This window comes from Stylophora pistillata, chromosome 3 (assembly GCF_964205215.1).
Source record: "Stylophora pistillata chromosome 3, jaStyPist1.2, whole genome shotgun sequence".
Taxonomy (NCBI): Eukaryota; Metazoa; Cnidaria; class Anthozoa; order Scleractinia; family Pocilloporidae; genus Stylophora; species Stylophora pistillata.
Genome location: NC_142521.1, coordinates 42,135,496 through 42,153,135, shown reverse-complemented (window position 1 = coordinate 42,153,135; position 17,640 = coordinate 42,135,496). Strand labels below are relative to the sequence as shown.

Here is a 17,640-nt window from a genome sequence, read left to right as displayed (position 1 = left end):
TTTAAATTAGTCTACTCGACGCGTTTCTTGTTTTTTAAGATAAAAAGCCGTCTGGTGCGTAACTATCGAGAGTCTGAGCGAGAAAATTCAAACGAAACGTAGAAGAAATCCATAGTTTTTCGAATAAGCGCGCGGGTGTTAATTAAAAACTTCAGTCGTCCAAAACGGAGAGGCCGTTTTTGGGAGGAGTGGCCTTCATTGTGGCGGGGGGGAGGGGTTTACATTAGTTTTCCTTTCAACAAACTGTCAAGAGGGCAGAGGGAGTGGGCCTTAATTCGAGTGGGCCCTTATTAGAGTGTGGGCTCATATCTGAGGAAATACCGTTGTAAGGAATAAAAATAAATCACTTCGAACTAAATTATCTGAGGATATTTTCATCCTAAAGGATCTCTTCACGTCCTCACGGCCACCGCAAAGAAAAAAAAAAGTACCACTAAATATTAGTAGTGCAAAGCTGTTTTCCTTTACGCTCAACCGTAAGCGGAAATAATTAGAACCAAAAATTCGAAGTATACCGGTAAACTATGACATATCAATTAATGATGGTAACTCTAAGTTTTTTAAGTAACATCTCACTAATTTTGTACTCAAGTCAATGTTATTCTGAAAATGCACGAGTTGCTCGTTCGAAATAGATACATTTCTCGAATAATTTAAAAAGAAAAGGCTATCACTAGCTGATGCCTTTACTTCCCTAACTTGTGCAGAGCCTCCCACGGCCCCAGATAAAATAATTAATATTATATGGACGACATTTCTGAAGGCTATCGGCCGAGCACCGTAGCTGCTGCACAAAAATAATTTAATCGGTTGATTTATTTTCATAAAATCCTGAACACAACGAAATGCTAAAGTTCTGAGATGCCTGCATACAGAACTATTAAGTTAAAAGGCCTGTAAGGATCGTGTATCTTACCAAAACAAAATGCAACTTCAAGTATATACACTACTTGATCAGCAAACGTTTTCGCAGTCTGTTCTCATATTAACAATAGCCTCCATTTGGCAAAGATATTTGTCCGCGGACATAATCTGCTCGAAGATGCAAACATTTCTCCTAGAGCGAAGGTTAAGAAAAACTGCGAGCTTCGCCATAACTACCTTGGTAGTTAACAAAACAGCAGAACATCTCTGGTAAAAAGTACTACTGACCAAAAACAGTCGTGAAGCGTACCTCATGTTTACCGAGCAACCTTTTCGCGTTCAAAAACTGCTGACTTTCAAAACTCAACTAAATTCATAAAAAAAACTCTTTCTTGTTGTGCTACGCATTTCTTGTCACGTGGACGACTTGTGCTTTCGTTAAAACGTTACACGTTCGAGCATTTTAACCGAAATTTGTCAAAAACCAAAAAATTATTGAGGGGGAAAACTTCAAAAACAGTTCCATAAACTTCGACTGTAATGTGTTCAAGGTCTTTGCTCAAAAATGTATTTTTGCGTGGTACTGGGACGAGCAGCTCAAATCAGATAACACTGATCACAATCAGTCTTTCCTTCAGTCCTCATTTCTATCTTCTTACTTGTTGAATGAACCTGGTGTTACCAGTAATCAAGATGAACCTGAGGCAGTGCTTGTTTCACGATAGATTCCACCCTGTTCTCGTCACCCAGTGGATTGCCTCTTAGCCACAGGAGCCTCAGATTAGGAAGGGATTTCAAACTACACACTAAACCACGCAAGTCACGTTCATCCAAGTTTGAACAATCAAAAGTTAACGTCCACAAGCTGGGAAAGAAGTGAAAACGCTCAGTCAGTTCAGCAAAGCAACCTCTGAAGCTGAAAGAAGGGAACCTGAGACTCTCTAAAGACGGAAATGTTTTGTTAAATCCTCCAAATAGAGCCTTCACGTCCTCCACTTGTAAAGTACTCCCCTCCCTCCCTTCTAACCAGAGTGTCTTTAGAGACGACATTTCAGGAAGTGACCGACCAAGTGCCGCGGCTATTGCTGGAGTCATTCTCAAGCCCCACAGTGTCAGTTCCTGAAGAGTCTTGTGTGTGATGCTACAAACCAGTTTGTTTCCGGCTTCAGCAGAGCAGTTCTGCAAATTAGGGCCAAATTCGATGAGGTTGTTGAACCGTGGTAACAAACTAGCGAGCTTTAATACTTCATAAGATGTTAACGGATTGCAAGAGAAAATGCCTCCAAGACTCAACCGACATGTAAGAGGATTTGGTATTTGTTCAAGGCATTCCAAGGCACTCTCATTCCAATCATCCATTTCAAAGCTTTCGAAACTCTTACAATCTCTAATTATGGTACTAAAACTGCGCATTGTTGGCTCGTTAATAGCTGACCCAAAGTGTAGAGATCTAAGGAATTTCAGAGATGACGACTTTGGACACGAACTTGCGGAATGAGATGGAGCGAAATTCTCAGTGAACAGTTTGGCATGGTCATCACACCACAACTTCAGTTCAGAGAAGTAAAACAGTGTCTGACCACTTTGGAACTGAAGGATGCAATCTAATCCACAAAAAACTTTACATTTGACTGATCCGAATTTCTTTAAAAGTTCTTCAGCTGAAACAGCCGCCAAATTCTCAGTCGCTTTTAACGGAATATGTAAGCAATTGAGAAACTCAAGCGACTCGCATAGCTCTGTCATTATGCCACACTCCCAGCCATCATAGAACACCACACCACGAATTGAAACTTCATTTAAAATTTTCCGTTCCGGCACAAGGTCACTAATTGATCTTCCATACGGCGAAAGAAAAATGATCCCCTCGATGCAATTTAAACAATGTCTTAAGAGTTCAGTTTTTGATTCAACTTCATCAAAGGACTCGTAGACAAGGTAAATGAAACTCCTCTGCTTGTCAGTGACGCCACTTAGTGTCACGTCTGTCTCCCTTTCTTCATCAGGTATTGTCTTTGACAAATCCAGCTCTGAGTCACAGACTCTTACTGATGTCAAGTGTTCAAAAACTTTCACTGCTCCACCATCTGACAAACCACAAATAAACCGAAAGACATTTTCCAAGGACCTGCACTTGTCCAAGGTTCGGGCGCAATCGTTAATTTCACCGAGATTTCCTTTAAGGACACATCGATAGGTGATATACCACGCTGCTAGGAACTCCTGTATGCTCTTGTGAATGAACGATACCATCCCTGCTGGTCGAATATTTTCTGCATACTCACTGACTTGAAGTAAGCCCATAATCCGACTTTCTTCACAAAGGATGGCAGCGGACAATTGATCGTACTCAAATACATGATCGTCATTTAAAAGACATTCTAAAGCCACCTTTCCGATTTCAGCCAGAATCTCTGTGAAATCTTCAACTTTGCGAAAGTTAGAAGAACATTTCCCTTCATTATGATCCAAAACGTACTGGATGATCGCTACGTACAATTTTGTTTTGGAGTCAGGAAAGTTCTGTAGCTTTCCCTTTTTCCACAAAGTGCAAAAGAAAAGCAGAAGTAGCGGAACTCTCACCAAATCTCTCACGCCTCGCGTGACAATGTGATCGCCTAACGCTTTTGCTTGTGTTTCGCTACCAAGCATTCTGATCATAAAGGCCTTTCTGTCCTCTTCACTGAAACCAGTGATCTCAGCATGCACGTCCTGAAAGTCCTTCAGTTCGTCAGCTTTGGAAATTCGAGTTGTTATCAACACACAACAGTTCCTCAGTTTATTTCCTCTGAATATCTCAAATATTTCAGAGTTCTGTGCGCACTGATACTCGTCGTAACCATCAAACACCAGCAGAACTTTGTCTTGGTTTTGGGTGATATAACTCAGTAGGCCGTCTTTCATGGCTGTTTCCTCCTCAGCAAAAATATGAGAGACGCTTATGACATCTCTGAGGCTTTGGTGTTTGGATACTTTTTTCAGATCAATAATAACAGCAAGCTCGAACTTCTTCAGGATAGCTCTCTGTTCATCTGTCAACCTGTTTTCGTCAAGTTCAGCCCAGTCCATTGCCAGTTTCTTCACAAACGTGCTCTTCCCGATTCCAGTCTGCCCTTGCACAAGTATCCTATTTGACGGCAATCCGTTCTTGTTTTCAGTGAACATATCAGTGTAGTGATTCAAGTCAGCCCGCGATGACCCAGCTGGGGTTTGTTCTTCCTTCACCCAGGACAGTCGAGTGTAGATCTGGTGAATGTTCACGGCAGATTTTTTGGACCACACAGAGGTGGGCACCGTGGCGGTTCTCATGTAATACACTGCAAGTTTACGCTGACAGATTTGCACATCAAAAGTGTCCCCTGGAAGGAGGTCTGCTAAAGAAAGACAACGAATTGATGAACATAATCAGTGGTAACCAGCATACGAAAGATGGTAAAGTTCGAGTCAGGTACTGAAAAGGAGGAAGACGTTTTTTCGTTTTGTTACGATTTTTTTTAGGGAACTCAGACAGACTCGTGGTAAGACGAAAAATGTCTTTCTGTATTTCATTATCGAGCTCATAATTGACTATCTTTTTTATCTTATAATTTAAGCACATGATCCTAGCAATATGCAAGTATGCGTCGATCGACATATTTCCAAGGTGAGTTCGCTCCATACAAGTTCCAGTAACCTGAACTTATCGGTCTGTTTAAGCATCAATACATGTATCCTGGCTTTCTAATTCACCTTGTTTTGAGCCTCTTCCTTCTTGTTAACGGACTGATCTAGGAATTGCTAAAACGTTATTCCATTCAAAATACAATTGGAAACAAAGTAGAGGCGTTTTGTCTCTTGTAGTTAGAGGTTCAACATGTCTTATGAACAAAACTGATGACATCCTTATTGTAAACCCTTAGCCACTCGACAATTAAACTTTGTACCTCTTTCAAAGAATATGGTAACACTACTGGGTTTTTTTGGCGTAGATAGGCTTCCTATTTTTGTGTCTTCCTCATCTTTAGAGAGATGGCCGCTGTATAACTGTAAGTCCCCTCAATATGGGTGTCTGCTTTATTCAGATTTCACCGACATGCAATAATTCAATAACGATAATTTCCTATCAACTAGTATTAATAAAAATGATTACCATGTCTATAACAAATTTGTTCTGCTAAGTCTTTACGCTGCACGAGTTTATGCTGTAAAGCAACATTCAAATTTTGGTAAGTTGCAGCAGAACCATTCTCCTGTTTCCAGTCCATTAACATGTGGTATCCTTTCTCACATAGTTGCCTGTGGTTTTGCTCTATATCCTGAAGTTTTGGCTCGTTAAACCCCAAGCGACGCCCAAGTTTCATCCACTTTTCAGCAATTTCGTTGCCTAGTTCCTCTAATTCATCGTCTGTTGGTGTACCTTGTTTGACTAAAAAAAATACTAACTTTAATAATGACCTCAAAGTGTTACCTGGGTCTCTTAAACAAGATCAACCAATCAAATTATAGGAAACAGACAATGATTCCAACTTCAATCTGCTGTGCCAATCAGTGCTCAGCACCAAAGCAAGAAAAGATGACAAAGAATCTGCTCACTTTTGTAGGTGAACTACGTAACAATAAACATACAGAGGTTAGAATTGGCTCTTGGTGTTGTTTTCTTAATAACAGCTAAGTGTTCCAAGAACATTATTCATCAAATAAAAATTATTCCAAATCCATTAAACAAATGTTCTAAAGCAAAACTTCAGCTTATCCTCTCCTTAACAACATTATAACTACAATTAATATACATCGGCCCTACAATTACAACTGCAGCAGATATTGGGTTATTGTTTTGAGTTCAAAGTTTACCTAGTTTCTTAGCCCCTTGTCCATGTACTATTTTTGACTTTGCAAACTCAGAGAGGTGTCTTCTATAGCAGATTGTTTAAAAAATGTGTAATAAAACAATCACAGACTTTGGTTTTTGCATGACATCATAAATAGTCAAACCATGCGTCTGTGTTATCTGCCTCAGCCTTCGGCTTTGGCAGAGAAGTCAGACCTCAGCACTGATAGTTCATGTTAGTATAATTACTGTGCTGGTGATAACAGAGGTACAGGCCCTCTGATTGGTCAGGGATTGCATCATATCTCGCTTTAATCACCCTGCGCGAGGTGATTATGGCATGGGTGCAAAAATTCAAAATAGCTGCCTTGCATTTTGTCAATGTTACCAAGGAAATGATAAACGCGATAGAAGATATTTTTACTTCCTTATCGCACAAGCAATGCTACTTAGTTTGGTGTACCACTTTAAAAATGTACATGAACTTTTTGCCTATTTAATCAAATAAATCTGTTCAATTCTCATGAAAACTGGTTACTAAATTGCTTATTATTGGGAAAATATACGTAAGACTTCACTCTTGAATGAGCAAATATTTGCTTTTTCTGAAAGATGTAAGTAAAAAGATTGATTTGTAGCCAACAAGATTAACAATAACCTGCCACGTTCACAGATGTAACTCTGGGTTGTTTAGGATCCTGGTTAGTGCAGCCTGAGGACAATTTCCTCTTTCCATGACTTATCCCTAAAAAAAAAAATCATTCATTAATCAATTCATAATATTTACTCCTGTGCATAGATAAAAAGAGATCTGACATCTATAGCCCACCATCTATGGGGTTTTGAAGATCAAATAAATATGTTATAGTACAGATTTCTGATGTCATTTTCCCTCAAAGTTACTTTAAATTAAGTATGTAGCTTCAAATTTGAAATGAAAGAATCACCTTGAAATTTTGCTTTGTTGTCATGTGCTTTAAGTAAAAGGGAATATTTTGACAAAATTTTGTATTTGCTTGTATTCACAAATTCATTTGAGGTAGATCAAAAGATACCAGTCAACTTAGTTAGCACAAAACCTGTGAAGGTTCAATACTGGAAACCAAGTGAAAAGTTAAGATATCATCCCTTCATTCAGGGTTTTCCTTTTCAAAGAAAGTTGAAGTAAATGAAAGGGAAGGAGGCGGAGACAATTTGGGCATGTAGCCCACAACTTGAGTGCCGAAGGTGCGAACAACTAGGGGATGTCTGGGGGCATGCCCCCTAGGAAAGTTTGAAAATTTGAGTGCTCTGGGACGCAATCTGGTGCATTTTGGGCGCTTAAATTAAGCAAATGAACAGGCTTAACAACACAAGAAATGACAATGTATTTAATAAAATGCAGCCCTTTTCTGGCACGTTGATTGGCAATACCGGGCACATTACTTATAAATATACAACACTCGAATCGATTTTGCTTTCTGTAGCTTAGTGCCACTATCCTCCTTCTTTTTCTTGCTAGTACATTGTGAGGTCTGCACAATGAAGTTGAAGCATTGACAGTTGACTCACCTGTAGTCTGAGTCTCCCGTCTCGCGATTCTCTGATTCTTCACAGGTGGCTGTGGTGGTCTGTTCAAGTGACAGTCTGCTGAGTCACGTCTGGTGACAAGGTCCACAGAAGGTAACTGCAGAGTATCGGCAACTCTTGAAGATGATGCTACAGGAAAAGAACTGAATGAAACGGATGGACCAGCAATGTCTTGTGGTGAAGGAGGATCGTCAGGTATAACTATAACTTCAGTGATATTACCACACTCCTCCTTTGTCTGACCACACCTATCTGTCTCCATCAGTGGAATAAGTGGTTAAATTTTCCCATCAGGAGTATAACATACAAACTATTGGATTTCTGCAGAGAAATAAGAATACATAAGGATACAGTTTTGATTTTAATTTAGCTTTAGATAATTTCTTAGTGATTTCAAAATAAAGGAAGCTGTGACAAGCCAAGTATTACGGGAGCTTATAAATAAGTTCTCCTTTCTGGACAGGATGAAAGTTCCTCATAGGAACAAATAGTCCCTCAGTTCCTCCCTGGCATAATTCATCATTTTTATTAGTTTCCTAACAGTTTTCTGATATCCATTTCTACTCCTGAGTGGGGAGGAACACTCCGTCAGTGGAAAAGAAAATTAGAATTGGAAACCAGGAGCTGCGTACTTTGAAACACCACAGAATAGTTATAATTACCTGTTTGATAAGATCTTTAGTGGTTTTCCTCTTTTGAATGACTTTCTGTAAGTACATAACAGGCGGAGTTCAATGCCTGAAATTATACTAATTAATCATCCATTGCTGCTCTGTTTCCTTCGAAATATCTGAAGCAATGCGGAATTTGTGACCATTCACGTGTCAGTAGCAGGATCTGAAAAAAAAAAACCAACAAGGAAAATTCAGTATTTGAGTCAAATTGATTTTCAGACCATTGATTCCCACTTTATGGTAGTTGGATTTTCTGCAACAATTTAACATACCAATGAATTGGAATAAAAGTGGAATACTTGAAAAACATCTTAGTTAAATTTATTTGAAAAGAGATATTTTCTACATAATTGACCTCAGCATAATTATCAATGGCATTATTATATGTAACAATCTGTTGCATTTAGACTACAAGAGAAAAGATTTAGAAATAATGTAGATCACAAAGTTAAGAACAATTATATTAATCTATTGTTGGTATTAATTAAGTTACACATCAATAAGCTTCATTTTATCCATTACAGCCCCACCCACCCCCTCCAAGTGTAATGGCTCTGCTGCAACTATTCTAAAGTCTAGGTTATGGGGTTGGGGGAGGGGGCAAGAAGGGGGGACCTCACATACATATGGCTCCTCACTTAATCAATTAAGGAAGAGCTATAAGAGCTAATCACAGGAAAAGAAAACAATTGAAATGTCCCCTTATGAGCATTAAAAGCTGGTGTGTTGTAGGACCACCTTTAGTGTTTGTGTAATAATATCGGTGATGACATAATCTAATTAGTATGAGGCACGTGGGTAATGCTGTGTAATGTATATAGGACGAGTGTGCGAGAGAATAAAGGTAGCGTTGCAATGCAGATTCCATGTGGTCTATATGTTTCCTACAAGATACTAAACCACCCCACTGGGAAATCCTGTCTGCCTCCACCCCAAAGCCATGTGCCTTTTGCAATTCTCTCCTCTATTTAAACATGGTTGGCCTTAGGTTCCCATTATCTCACAAAAAATTGAATATAAATATTAATTTATATCAAGTGCTATGAAAATATAACAGACTTTTGCCACTCACTCAGTAGCTGTCACAGGTATATCATTCAGATGGAAAAGATTAGTGGCAACCCCTTACTATGAAACATCACATGTAACCCAGTGTAGCAGCATAAAAACATTTCTAGTTTAAAGATGGCTAATCCATATTTGTCATCTGTGCCTGTGGAAAGGGAATTAGAACCTTCCTCGATCAGGTGGGGAATTTGAACCCGAATTGTCAATTCCTTCCAGCAGAGTAAACATATCTTATTTTCCTAATATGAAGTTGTTTAAACAAGGTAAAAAAATTCCTTTTCCCAAGCTGCAGATCCTTCAAAAGAAAAGGTTTATGCAAAAGTCACTAATTTTGCCTTTCCCCCCCCCCAAAAAAAGGAAAGAAAAGAAAACAATCAAATCAAGTACTTGGACATACATAAGTGCAGGCAACTTCAAAAGTTCAAACTCCCAGGAGATTGGCGGGGGAGTGGATGTTGAAGATTCAAATTGATTATTTCTAGTTTGATAACTTAATGGAAAATTGTACAGGTTTCCTGTGAGTGGATCATGCAGGTATATACAAGCCTACTTATGAACCATGCAACTCCAAGTTGAGCAGAAATTTCAATTATTTTAAAAGTAGCATAAATTCTATTTGACCTCAAAATACACTGCTGGAAATTTAATGCATCTGCAAGTCTAGACCATTATAGTTTCCTGCTTACTATTCTAATTTACCTAATTAGTATATACTTTTAAGTAGATCCTGTTTAAAAACAATAAAGAGTGTTGAAGGCCCACTCTGATTGGCTTAACTCAAACTCTGAAGATCCTTTGAAACAGCTTATACCCAATTTGCACTTGAAAATATTGTAATTGTTGCCAGAGTAATATATGATTTAAAATCCAGTTTTTGTGCTTTATTATCTCCTTGTTTCAGTATAAACAAAAACTATTCACCTAATTAACTAAAGTAAGTGCTTGTTACTCAATGTGCTGATGATTTTGTACGCAAAAAAAAGAAACCTATCCACTCAAACAAAAAGTAATGAACACAACAGAAGTATAATTAGTTGTCACTTTCTAATGATGCATACAAGATTGTAAATGTGAGTTTTCTTTCACCAAAAAAAAATTACAAATTTCGATTTTAAAACAAATCATGTGACTCTTTCAAAGATTTCATGTTGATTTGCCGGCAAAGAGTTTAATTGATACCCCAGGAATCACCTACCAATTGGGGGAAATTGTGAAAAAATGAAGTGGCTGAGACATGTATTCCTTTATTCCTAGAGAGAATTTCCAGTGTTGGAAAGTGTCCAAAGCAAGTTAACATAGGAAACAAGGAGGTTATAACTTTATTTTACACTAATCTAGGTAATTAACAAAAGCAGCAGCGTGCTATTTCAAAATTGCACACTGTACGCTGCTGTAGAAATAATGTCTTAGTGTGAGATCATAACACTAAAATTATTTGTGTGCCCCTTTATTGCACTCATGCAATTCGTTTAATTTGTACAAGTTTTTTCTTTGTTCTACATTTCCAGTCATGTTATCATTTGCCATGGAAAATTTAGAAAGAGTCTGATGCAAAAGGTGTCCAGTACTGGTTTTCAACTTGTTTTCTATTTTTTTTTTTTTTTTTTTTTTTCGGTAAATGGTCTGAAGTATTTATTTCAAAATTTGTTTTTTTTCAAATGGTCATAAACCTCAAATTAAGAAAAAAGTTAATTAAAAGAAAAAAACACTGATTGAAGAGGTGCAACAGCAACATAGATAATCTTTCCCAGATAATCTTTCACTCCCCAGAGTAAAATTACCAAAGAGAAATTTCTCCTTTTAACCCTTTACTCTGTAATATCAGTATGTATATTCTCCATACTGTTCTGCAGACATTTCCTGAGGTGCTGACAAGGAGAATCTGTTTAACAATCAAGAGCTTCTCTAGTGGCTGATCATTTCCTTTATTCTCCTGACCTTAATGTGTGATTCAGGGGTGATATTGTAAGGAGAAATTAGATGCAAGTCACTCTTAGGAGTCAAAGGATTAAGTAAACATCAAAATATTTAGTTTAAAAGAAAGGTGATCTGAAAAAGGAAAAAAACTATCAACTGGTGGACATGGTCAGATTTATCATGAAAATCTTATAGCTAAAATTATTACAGGCTATCACATGATTTTGAATGCACTTTTTGGTATAAATATTAGAAAGGGTAAAGTTTCAGATGAATAAAACTGTATAAGGGCTAGCTTATGCAATTTGTAGTCTGAAAAATCAATACATGTTAATTAAATCAAATTACTCAAGAAAACATGTTCATACTTATTAATACTAGATAAATTATGAAAAAAGGAAAGCATAAAAACAAAACAAGCATGAAAAATTTTGCTTAATAAAATATACACGAAGATCTCTCCACCCATTGGCTAAAGTTGTAAAATTTTAACTTTTACATGACAAATTACTTTCATCTGTGAACTTGGAAGTATTTGAAGTAAACTTAACTATTCCCTGAAAATCACATTCAATTAAGAAAGCTCAGCCTCTAGAAGAACCCAATCATTATTTTGAAACCTGAGACACCTACTCTGAGCACACCTTGAACAAGCTAAGCTTTACTTTGAACATGCACTATTTGTTAACTGCATTTGCAAACCAATTTGCATCCTAAGTTACATGAGATCTACACTGTTTTCTAGCTAATCCGAAATGAACAACTTTTCTCGTGTCTATCATTTTCATCATGGTCATGCATGTATCACTGTCAGCGACATCAGTGTCGGTGCATCACTAACAGTGACACATGACCACTATAATTCATATACTTATAGATCTTGGAAGTAAAAAGAACAGTAATTAAAGTAGTTCTGCTAAAACAAATCTACACACTTAGGAGCTCTCTAATGCGTGTCTGAGAAACAATAATTTATCTGACCAGTAATAAGCTCTAACCAGTACATTAAAGAAAATGTGGTTTTCATCATGTTTATATAGCTGGAGAACAGTGAGATAGATCAGAAAGCAGCTGATTGACAAGGCAGAAATCTGTCTAAGATGCTACGAAATTTTGCTTTAATCAACAATGCACAGAAAACTGCAAATCTTGTCTTTAAACGTTATTCAGTGAAGGTCACTTTGTCCTGACAAGTCAATACAGAGGATATCTAACGCGTAATAAATAAAAATACAGCTACTGTTCTGTAGATTTATGACATATTCACTACGTGAATCTTCTTCCCACTTTACACTTGTGTTCAAACATGATTAATGATTTAGATTCAGACAAGTTGTAGAAGAGATAAGAACGTTAACGTGAGCTCTACTTGGTCAGCATGCTTAGAATAACAATTTAGGAATAACACAACAATAGGAAAAAACATCTCAGATATCTTACTATACACTTGATCCTGTGGGTTTCATGCCATAAGTATGTAATTTTATGTTATGTGGTTTCACAGTAATTTGTGAATAACTAAATTTAGGAAGTCTTGTCCCATAATTGGCTCTCCATTGGGCACAACATGTAAATGTTCAATTAAGATACTTCTTTATTTACGAACAGAGTCAGAGCTGTAGCTTTAAATTCAAAAGCAAACATAGCGAGGGCAGCAAAAAAGCTGTGATTCAAACATGTCGTTAACAACATCCTAAATGTATCCACAAAAGCGAAAGAGAAGGCAGAGAATTTTTTATTCAGTAACGAAATCGAAACTAAATTTGCCTCAAAGGCGGAAGTTTGCCTTACTTTCTTAATTAGACGCAAACTTTACTTCAAATTTACGTATGCAGACGCCGAAAGAGATAACTATCTGAGTGAAACCCTATTTAATTACACATACCTTGCAGCTTTGACTCTTCCTAAAGAATCCACACGTAACGATCACCTTTTCCTCGTATCCCAAGTAACGAAATCACGATTTACGTGCAAGTCCAAACACACCCATCGAGAATACTAGCTCCAATCTCCTACGCGATAAAGTCAGTCCTCGTTGCTCCTATCTAACTTTGTTCACTTCCTGTTGTAATCTTGACCTTTCCTCTAATTTTGATTGAATGTTTGTTTACTCGTTTTTGTTTCAGTTTTGTCAACACGTTTATGATGAATCAGCTCTTCAAGACTTATATGGCTGGTTGTTTACACGGTTTTACGCAATGAGTGGGCACCAGGCTTTCTGCGCAAGAGGTTTGATTTAATGAAATAAATGTCCTTCCATTGCAAACTTTCTGCCCTCTTGACACTGGTCACAAAAATGAATGTCCCGATAAAAAGGTTTAGCTAAATTTAGGATTGTTTAGAATACGGGTTTATTAAACAACGACTAAACTTTATAGCTTGAATGTCCAGCTTTATTGACATGAAATGCAAAACACAGAGATGGATGGCCACACGCGAGTTCGCTTTACGATCAAACAACACATTTATTATCTGCAAAGATTTTTCAATTAACATACCTGACCCTGGTTTATGGAGGATCTTCCCGAAATTACCCTGGAAATTGTAGCCCTAAGTCATGCGGGATCTTTTGGAAACCAATTCACTAAGAAAAAGAGATGTTTTTCACTAGCCAAGGTCGGTCTGCATTGGGAATGCGGCCCGTTGCCTACGACCCCGGGCAGTATCCAAGACCTACCCAATACAGACCTTAGACCTCCCGGTTGGTGAAGAACGTTGAACTCGAACCCTAAAGGAAATTGAAAAAGGCTTGTGCTAGCGGCACTTCAAATTATCAGGGGTTGGAAAAGGACTGAAAATGATTTATTCATACAGAATACATTTTATCAAATCTAATTACAGAGAAGTCAATTGAAAATGGAACACCAACAGAAACAATGCAGAAATGGGAACTTAAAGAAATGAGAAACAAAACAAAGCAAAGCAGCAGGAGGGATAAAATATCAAGATGTATTGGAGCTAAGGCACTGAAGGTACTATATGAAGTGCTGGAGCTTACGGCTAGTTTTCATCAAGCTTCACTGCAAGAAAATAACGCAATAATCGTAAATAAAGGCTTGTGAAAACACCAAACCATGTTCAACATTAAGTTTATAACTCTGCAACGGGACTGTCCCGAAACATACGGGGTCAAGAAGAATGATCTCTTCTATTTAAATTAGTTTACTGCACGCTTTTCTCATTTTTAAAGATAAAAAGTAGTCTGTTGCGTATCTATTAAGAGTCTGGAGCGAGAATATTCAAACTAAACGTAGAAGAAATTTATTGTTCCTCTGAAACCTCCAATGAACGCGAATTCCAGAATCAACAAAATTTTATAAATATTTTCAAACATACCATATTTCTCTGAATAAGTGCACGGGCGTATATTTAAAACTTCGTCCGAAAGGGAGAGGCCCCTTTTTTTTGGAAAAAGGGGGCTTAATTGAGGCTGAAGGGTGGAGGGGGGGGGGGGCTTACATTAATTTTCCTTTAAACAAACTGTAGCTTCATTTTGACCAAATCTTCAATTAAAAGATAAAAGCTACAACATCCAAGTAGACAGAAAGTCAATAACTGGAGGGGACTTTACGGAAAGGAAACTTTTTCCCCTACTGATTATGTTGCAGTCGAAACTGAAAACGTTATGAATAAAGTGTCAGTAGGAATGGATTTCTCTTGTATCCTTACTATTTGCGAAAATGAGGAAAGAGGAGGCTTAGTCAAAAGGGCCAAGGGCATGGGCCCTGATTCGGGTGGATCCGTATCAGAACGTGGGCTCATATTTAAGGAAATATCGTTGTTGGGAATAAAAATAAATCACCTCCCACTCAATGATTAGAGGATATTTTCATCCTGAATGTTCTCTTCACGTCTTCACGGCAGTCGCAAAAAAAAAAATTACCATTTAAATATGCAAAGCTGTTTTCCTTTGACGCACAACCTTAGGCTGAAAATGATTAGAACTAAAAAACTCGAAGTATGCCGGTAAACTATGACATAATAATTAAAGAAAGGTAACAGTAAGTCTTTGAAGTAAAATCTGTCATTTTTTTTACTCAATGCAAGTCAATGTTATTCTGAAAATGCACATACGTTGCTCCTTCGAAAGAAATACATTTCTAGAATAATTTGAAAAGAAAAAGCCATCATTAACTGATGTCTTTACTTCCCTTACTAGTGTAGAGCCTCCCACCGCCCCAGATAAAATATTTAATATTGTATGGACGACACTTCTGGAGGCTATCGAACGAGAACCGCGGCTGCTGCCGAAAAATGATTTCATCGGTTGACTTAATTTGATAAAATCCTGACCACAACAAAATGCAAAAGTTCTGAGATGCCTGCATACAGAACTTTTAAGTTTAAAAGGGCTGTAAGGGTCGTACATCTTACCAAAACAAAATGAAACTTCAAGTATATACACAACTTGATCAGCCAACGAAGCTCGGGGAAAACTGTGAGCTTCGCCACAACTACCTTGGTAGTTAACAAAACATCACAATATCTCGGGTGAAAAGTAAAACACAAAAAATTCATAGAGCGTACCTTAGGTTTACTGAGCAACCTTTTCGCGTACAAAAACTGCTGACTTTCAAAACTCAACTAAATTTATAATAGAACATCTTTCTTATTCTGCTACGCATTTCTTGTCACGTGTACGACTTGTGCTCTCGTTAAAACCTTATATGTTGGAGTGTCTTAACCGAAATTTGTCAAAAACCAAAAAGTTATTTACGGGGGAAACTTAAAAAACAGTTCCATAGACTTTCACTGTGAGAAAGAACAGATGGTCCCACACAGAACCGTGGCGGTTCTTTTGTAATGCGCTGCAAGTTTACGCCGACAAATTTGCACATCAAAAAGGGGGTGCTTCGGTTTGGGGAAAGCAAAAAAATTTTACTCTCACCATTTTTACAATTTTAATCTGCAGCTGGCTGGCAGTAGTTAGCCGCTGGCTCTATCGTATGAATCATTTATTCAAACGAATATACAAAGAAGTTTTAAAATAAAGTTAATTTTAAAAGCTAAGAGGAGACGGCTTCATACTTCGTTAGGAAAAAGAAAAAAAAAACATAAAGCGATAAATGAGATGCAATGAATATAAAAAATAAAAAAAATATATGAACTTCATATATTCATTGCATCTCATTTATTACTTTCACGGGTTTATTACGAATCAACTTAACGGCCTGTTCCCAATTGGCTTGTTAGCTCAATTGGTAGAGCGCTGCACTAGCATCGCAGAGGTCAGTGGTTCTAGTCCCGTACAGGCCTGATTTCTTTCAGGTCTGATTTTCGCTATTGCATAAATAGCGCTATCTACTGCGAGGATGGCACATCATACGTATAAAGCGATAAGTTCAAGTTTTGAAGTTCCTTAAACTGGGAGACACAATGGATTTAAAGTAAATCGTTGTGAAACATAACATTCACATGTTTGAATGATGGTGTTGGTTATGATGTACAGATTACTGAGAAAAAAACGTTTTTTGAAGAAATATCGAGCTTTATTGAATCACTCCCTGAAGTTCGCCTTTCTTTGTTTTTCCTCCCTTTTACTTGGACTCCTGGTAAAGTTCTCAGAGCGAATTAAAGGAATCCCGTCCCCAGAGTCCTAACGCCCTTGACCAGCAATTATTCTGCTGCATAAGGGCGACGGAGGCTCCAGGAGAGACACTTGAAGCAAACTTCCGACACGTTGGCCGGACCTTATAGAAAGACTCTGCCTCGCTGGTACTTTCGCTTGGCTCCAAACTTCGACTCGTCGATCTCCACTGTTTTTCCTACACCTCCATCTTCATGTCAGCGTTCATAATTTTCGTCGAACATACCGTTCGTAAGTCGCTCAGCGCACGGATCACTGTAGGCTTTGAAAGGCTAGTCAGTCTGGCGATGTTACTTCCAGAAGCCTTGCTAGCCCACAGGAACATTAGATGAAACCACGTACTCAGCGGGATGTTGGAACCTTCGAAAAACCAGGTTCGAAAGGCCAGGTTCGACAGCGGCTGTTTGTACAGCATCGGTGGTGTGTCGGTAGTATGTCGGCCGACGCGTCGGTTGGATCAGATTCGTTACCTTTACCCCATCTTTTAACGGCAGCGGAATAGACTAGGCGCTCGTGAAGTAGGCCTCAATCGTGGAGCTCGTGTAGCACATCGGCGTCAATGCAAGAACTTCCCGCGGCGCATCGGCGTCACTGCAAGAGCCTCCCGCGGCGCATCGGCGTCACTGCAAGAGCTTCCCGCGGCGCATCGGCCTCACTGCAAGAGCTTCCCGCGGCGCATCGGCGTCACTGCAAGAGCTTCCCGCGGCGCATCGGCGTCACTGCAAGAGCCTCCCGCGGCGCATCGGCGTCACTGCAAGAGCTTCCCGCGGCGCATCGGCGTCACTGCAAGAGCTTCCCGCGGCGCATCGGCGTCACTGCAAGAGCTTCCAGCGGCGCATCGGCGTCACTGCAAGAGCTTCCCGCGGCGCATCGGCGTGACTGCAAGAGCTTCCCGCGGCGCATCGGCGTCACTGCAAGAGCCTCCCGCGGCGCATCGGCGTCACTGCAAGAGCTTCCAGCGGCGCATCGGCGTCACTGCAAGAGCTTCCCGCGGCGCATCGGCGTCACTGCAAGAGCTTCCCGCGGCGCATCGGCGTCACTGCAAGAGCCTCCCGCGGCGCATCGGCGTCACTGCCAGAGTTTCCCGCGGCGCATCGGCGTCACTGAAAGAGCTTCCCGCGGCGCATCGGCGTCACTGCCAGAGCTTCCCGCGG

At 39.0% G+C, this 17,640-nt stretch overlaps 1 protein-coding gene across 4 annotated transcripts; it reads right to left on the bottom strand.

Moving 5' to 3' along the window:
- Positions 1-785: 785 nt before the first annotated feature.
- Positions 786-13,117, bottom strand: LOC148736184 (uncharacterized). 4 transcript variants are annotated; one of them, XM_088752342.1, is made up of 6 exons: positions 12,785-13,116; positions 7,903-8,077; positions 7,223-7,561; positions 6,330-6,416; positions 4,994-5,269; positions 786-4,238 (listed from the first exon to the last, which is right to left on the bottom strand). In XM_088752342.1, the coding sequence occupies exons 3-6, from the start codon at positions 7,500-7,502 to the stop codon at positions 1,543-1,545; spliced, it is 3,339 nt and encodes a 1,112-aa protein (XP_088608468.1). In that variant the 5' UTR covers positions 7,503-7,561; positions 7,903-8,077; positions 12,785-13,116; the 3' UTR covers positions 786-1,542. The 4 variants fall into 4 exon arrangements, with proteins under 4 accessions (XP_088608468.1, XP_088608470.1, XP_088608469.1 ...); XM_088752344.1 differs by having other exon boundaries at positions 786-4,235; XM_088752343.1 differs by lacking the exon at positions 12,785-13,116 and adding an exon at positions 10,826-10,961.
- Positions 13,118-17,640: the final 4,523 nt, after the last annotated feature.

Bases quoted from the DNA above. Each gene is read 5' to 3' on its own strand.
- LOC148736184 (XM_088752342.1), bottom strand. From the start codon at position 7,502: ATGGAGACAGATAGGTGTGGTCAGACAAAGGAGGAGTGTGGTAATATC. The intron at 6,417-7,222 runs GTGAGTCAACTG...TTTTTTTTTTAG, and splicing joins ACGGGAGACTCAGACTACAG to GGATAAGTCATGGAAAGAGG. The intron at 4,239-4,993 runs GTAATCATTTTT...GTCTTTCTTTAG, and splicing joins ACAAATTTGTTATAGACATG to CAGACCTCCTTCCAGGGGAC.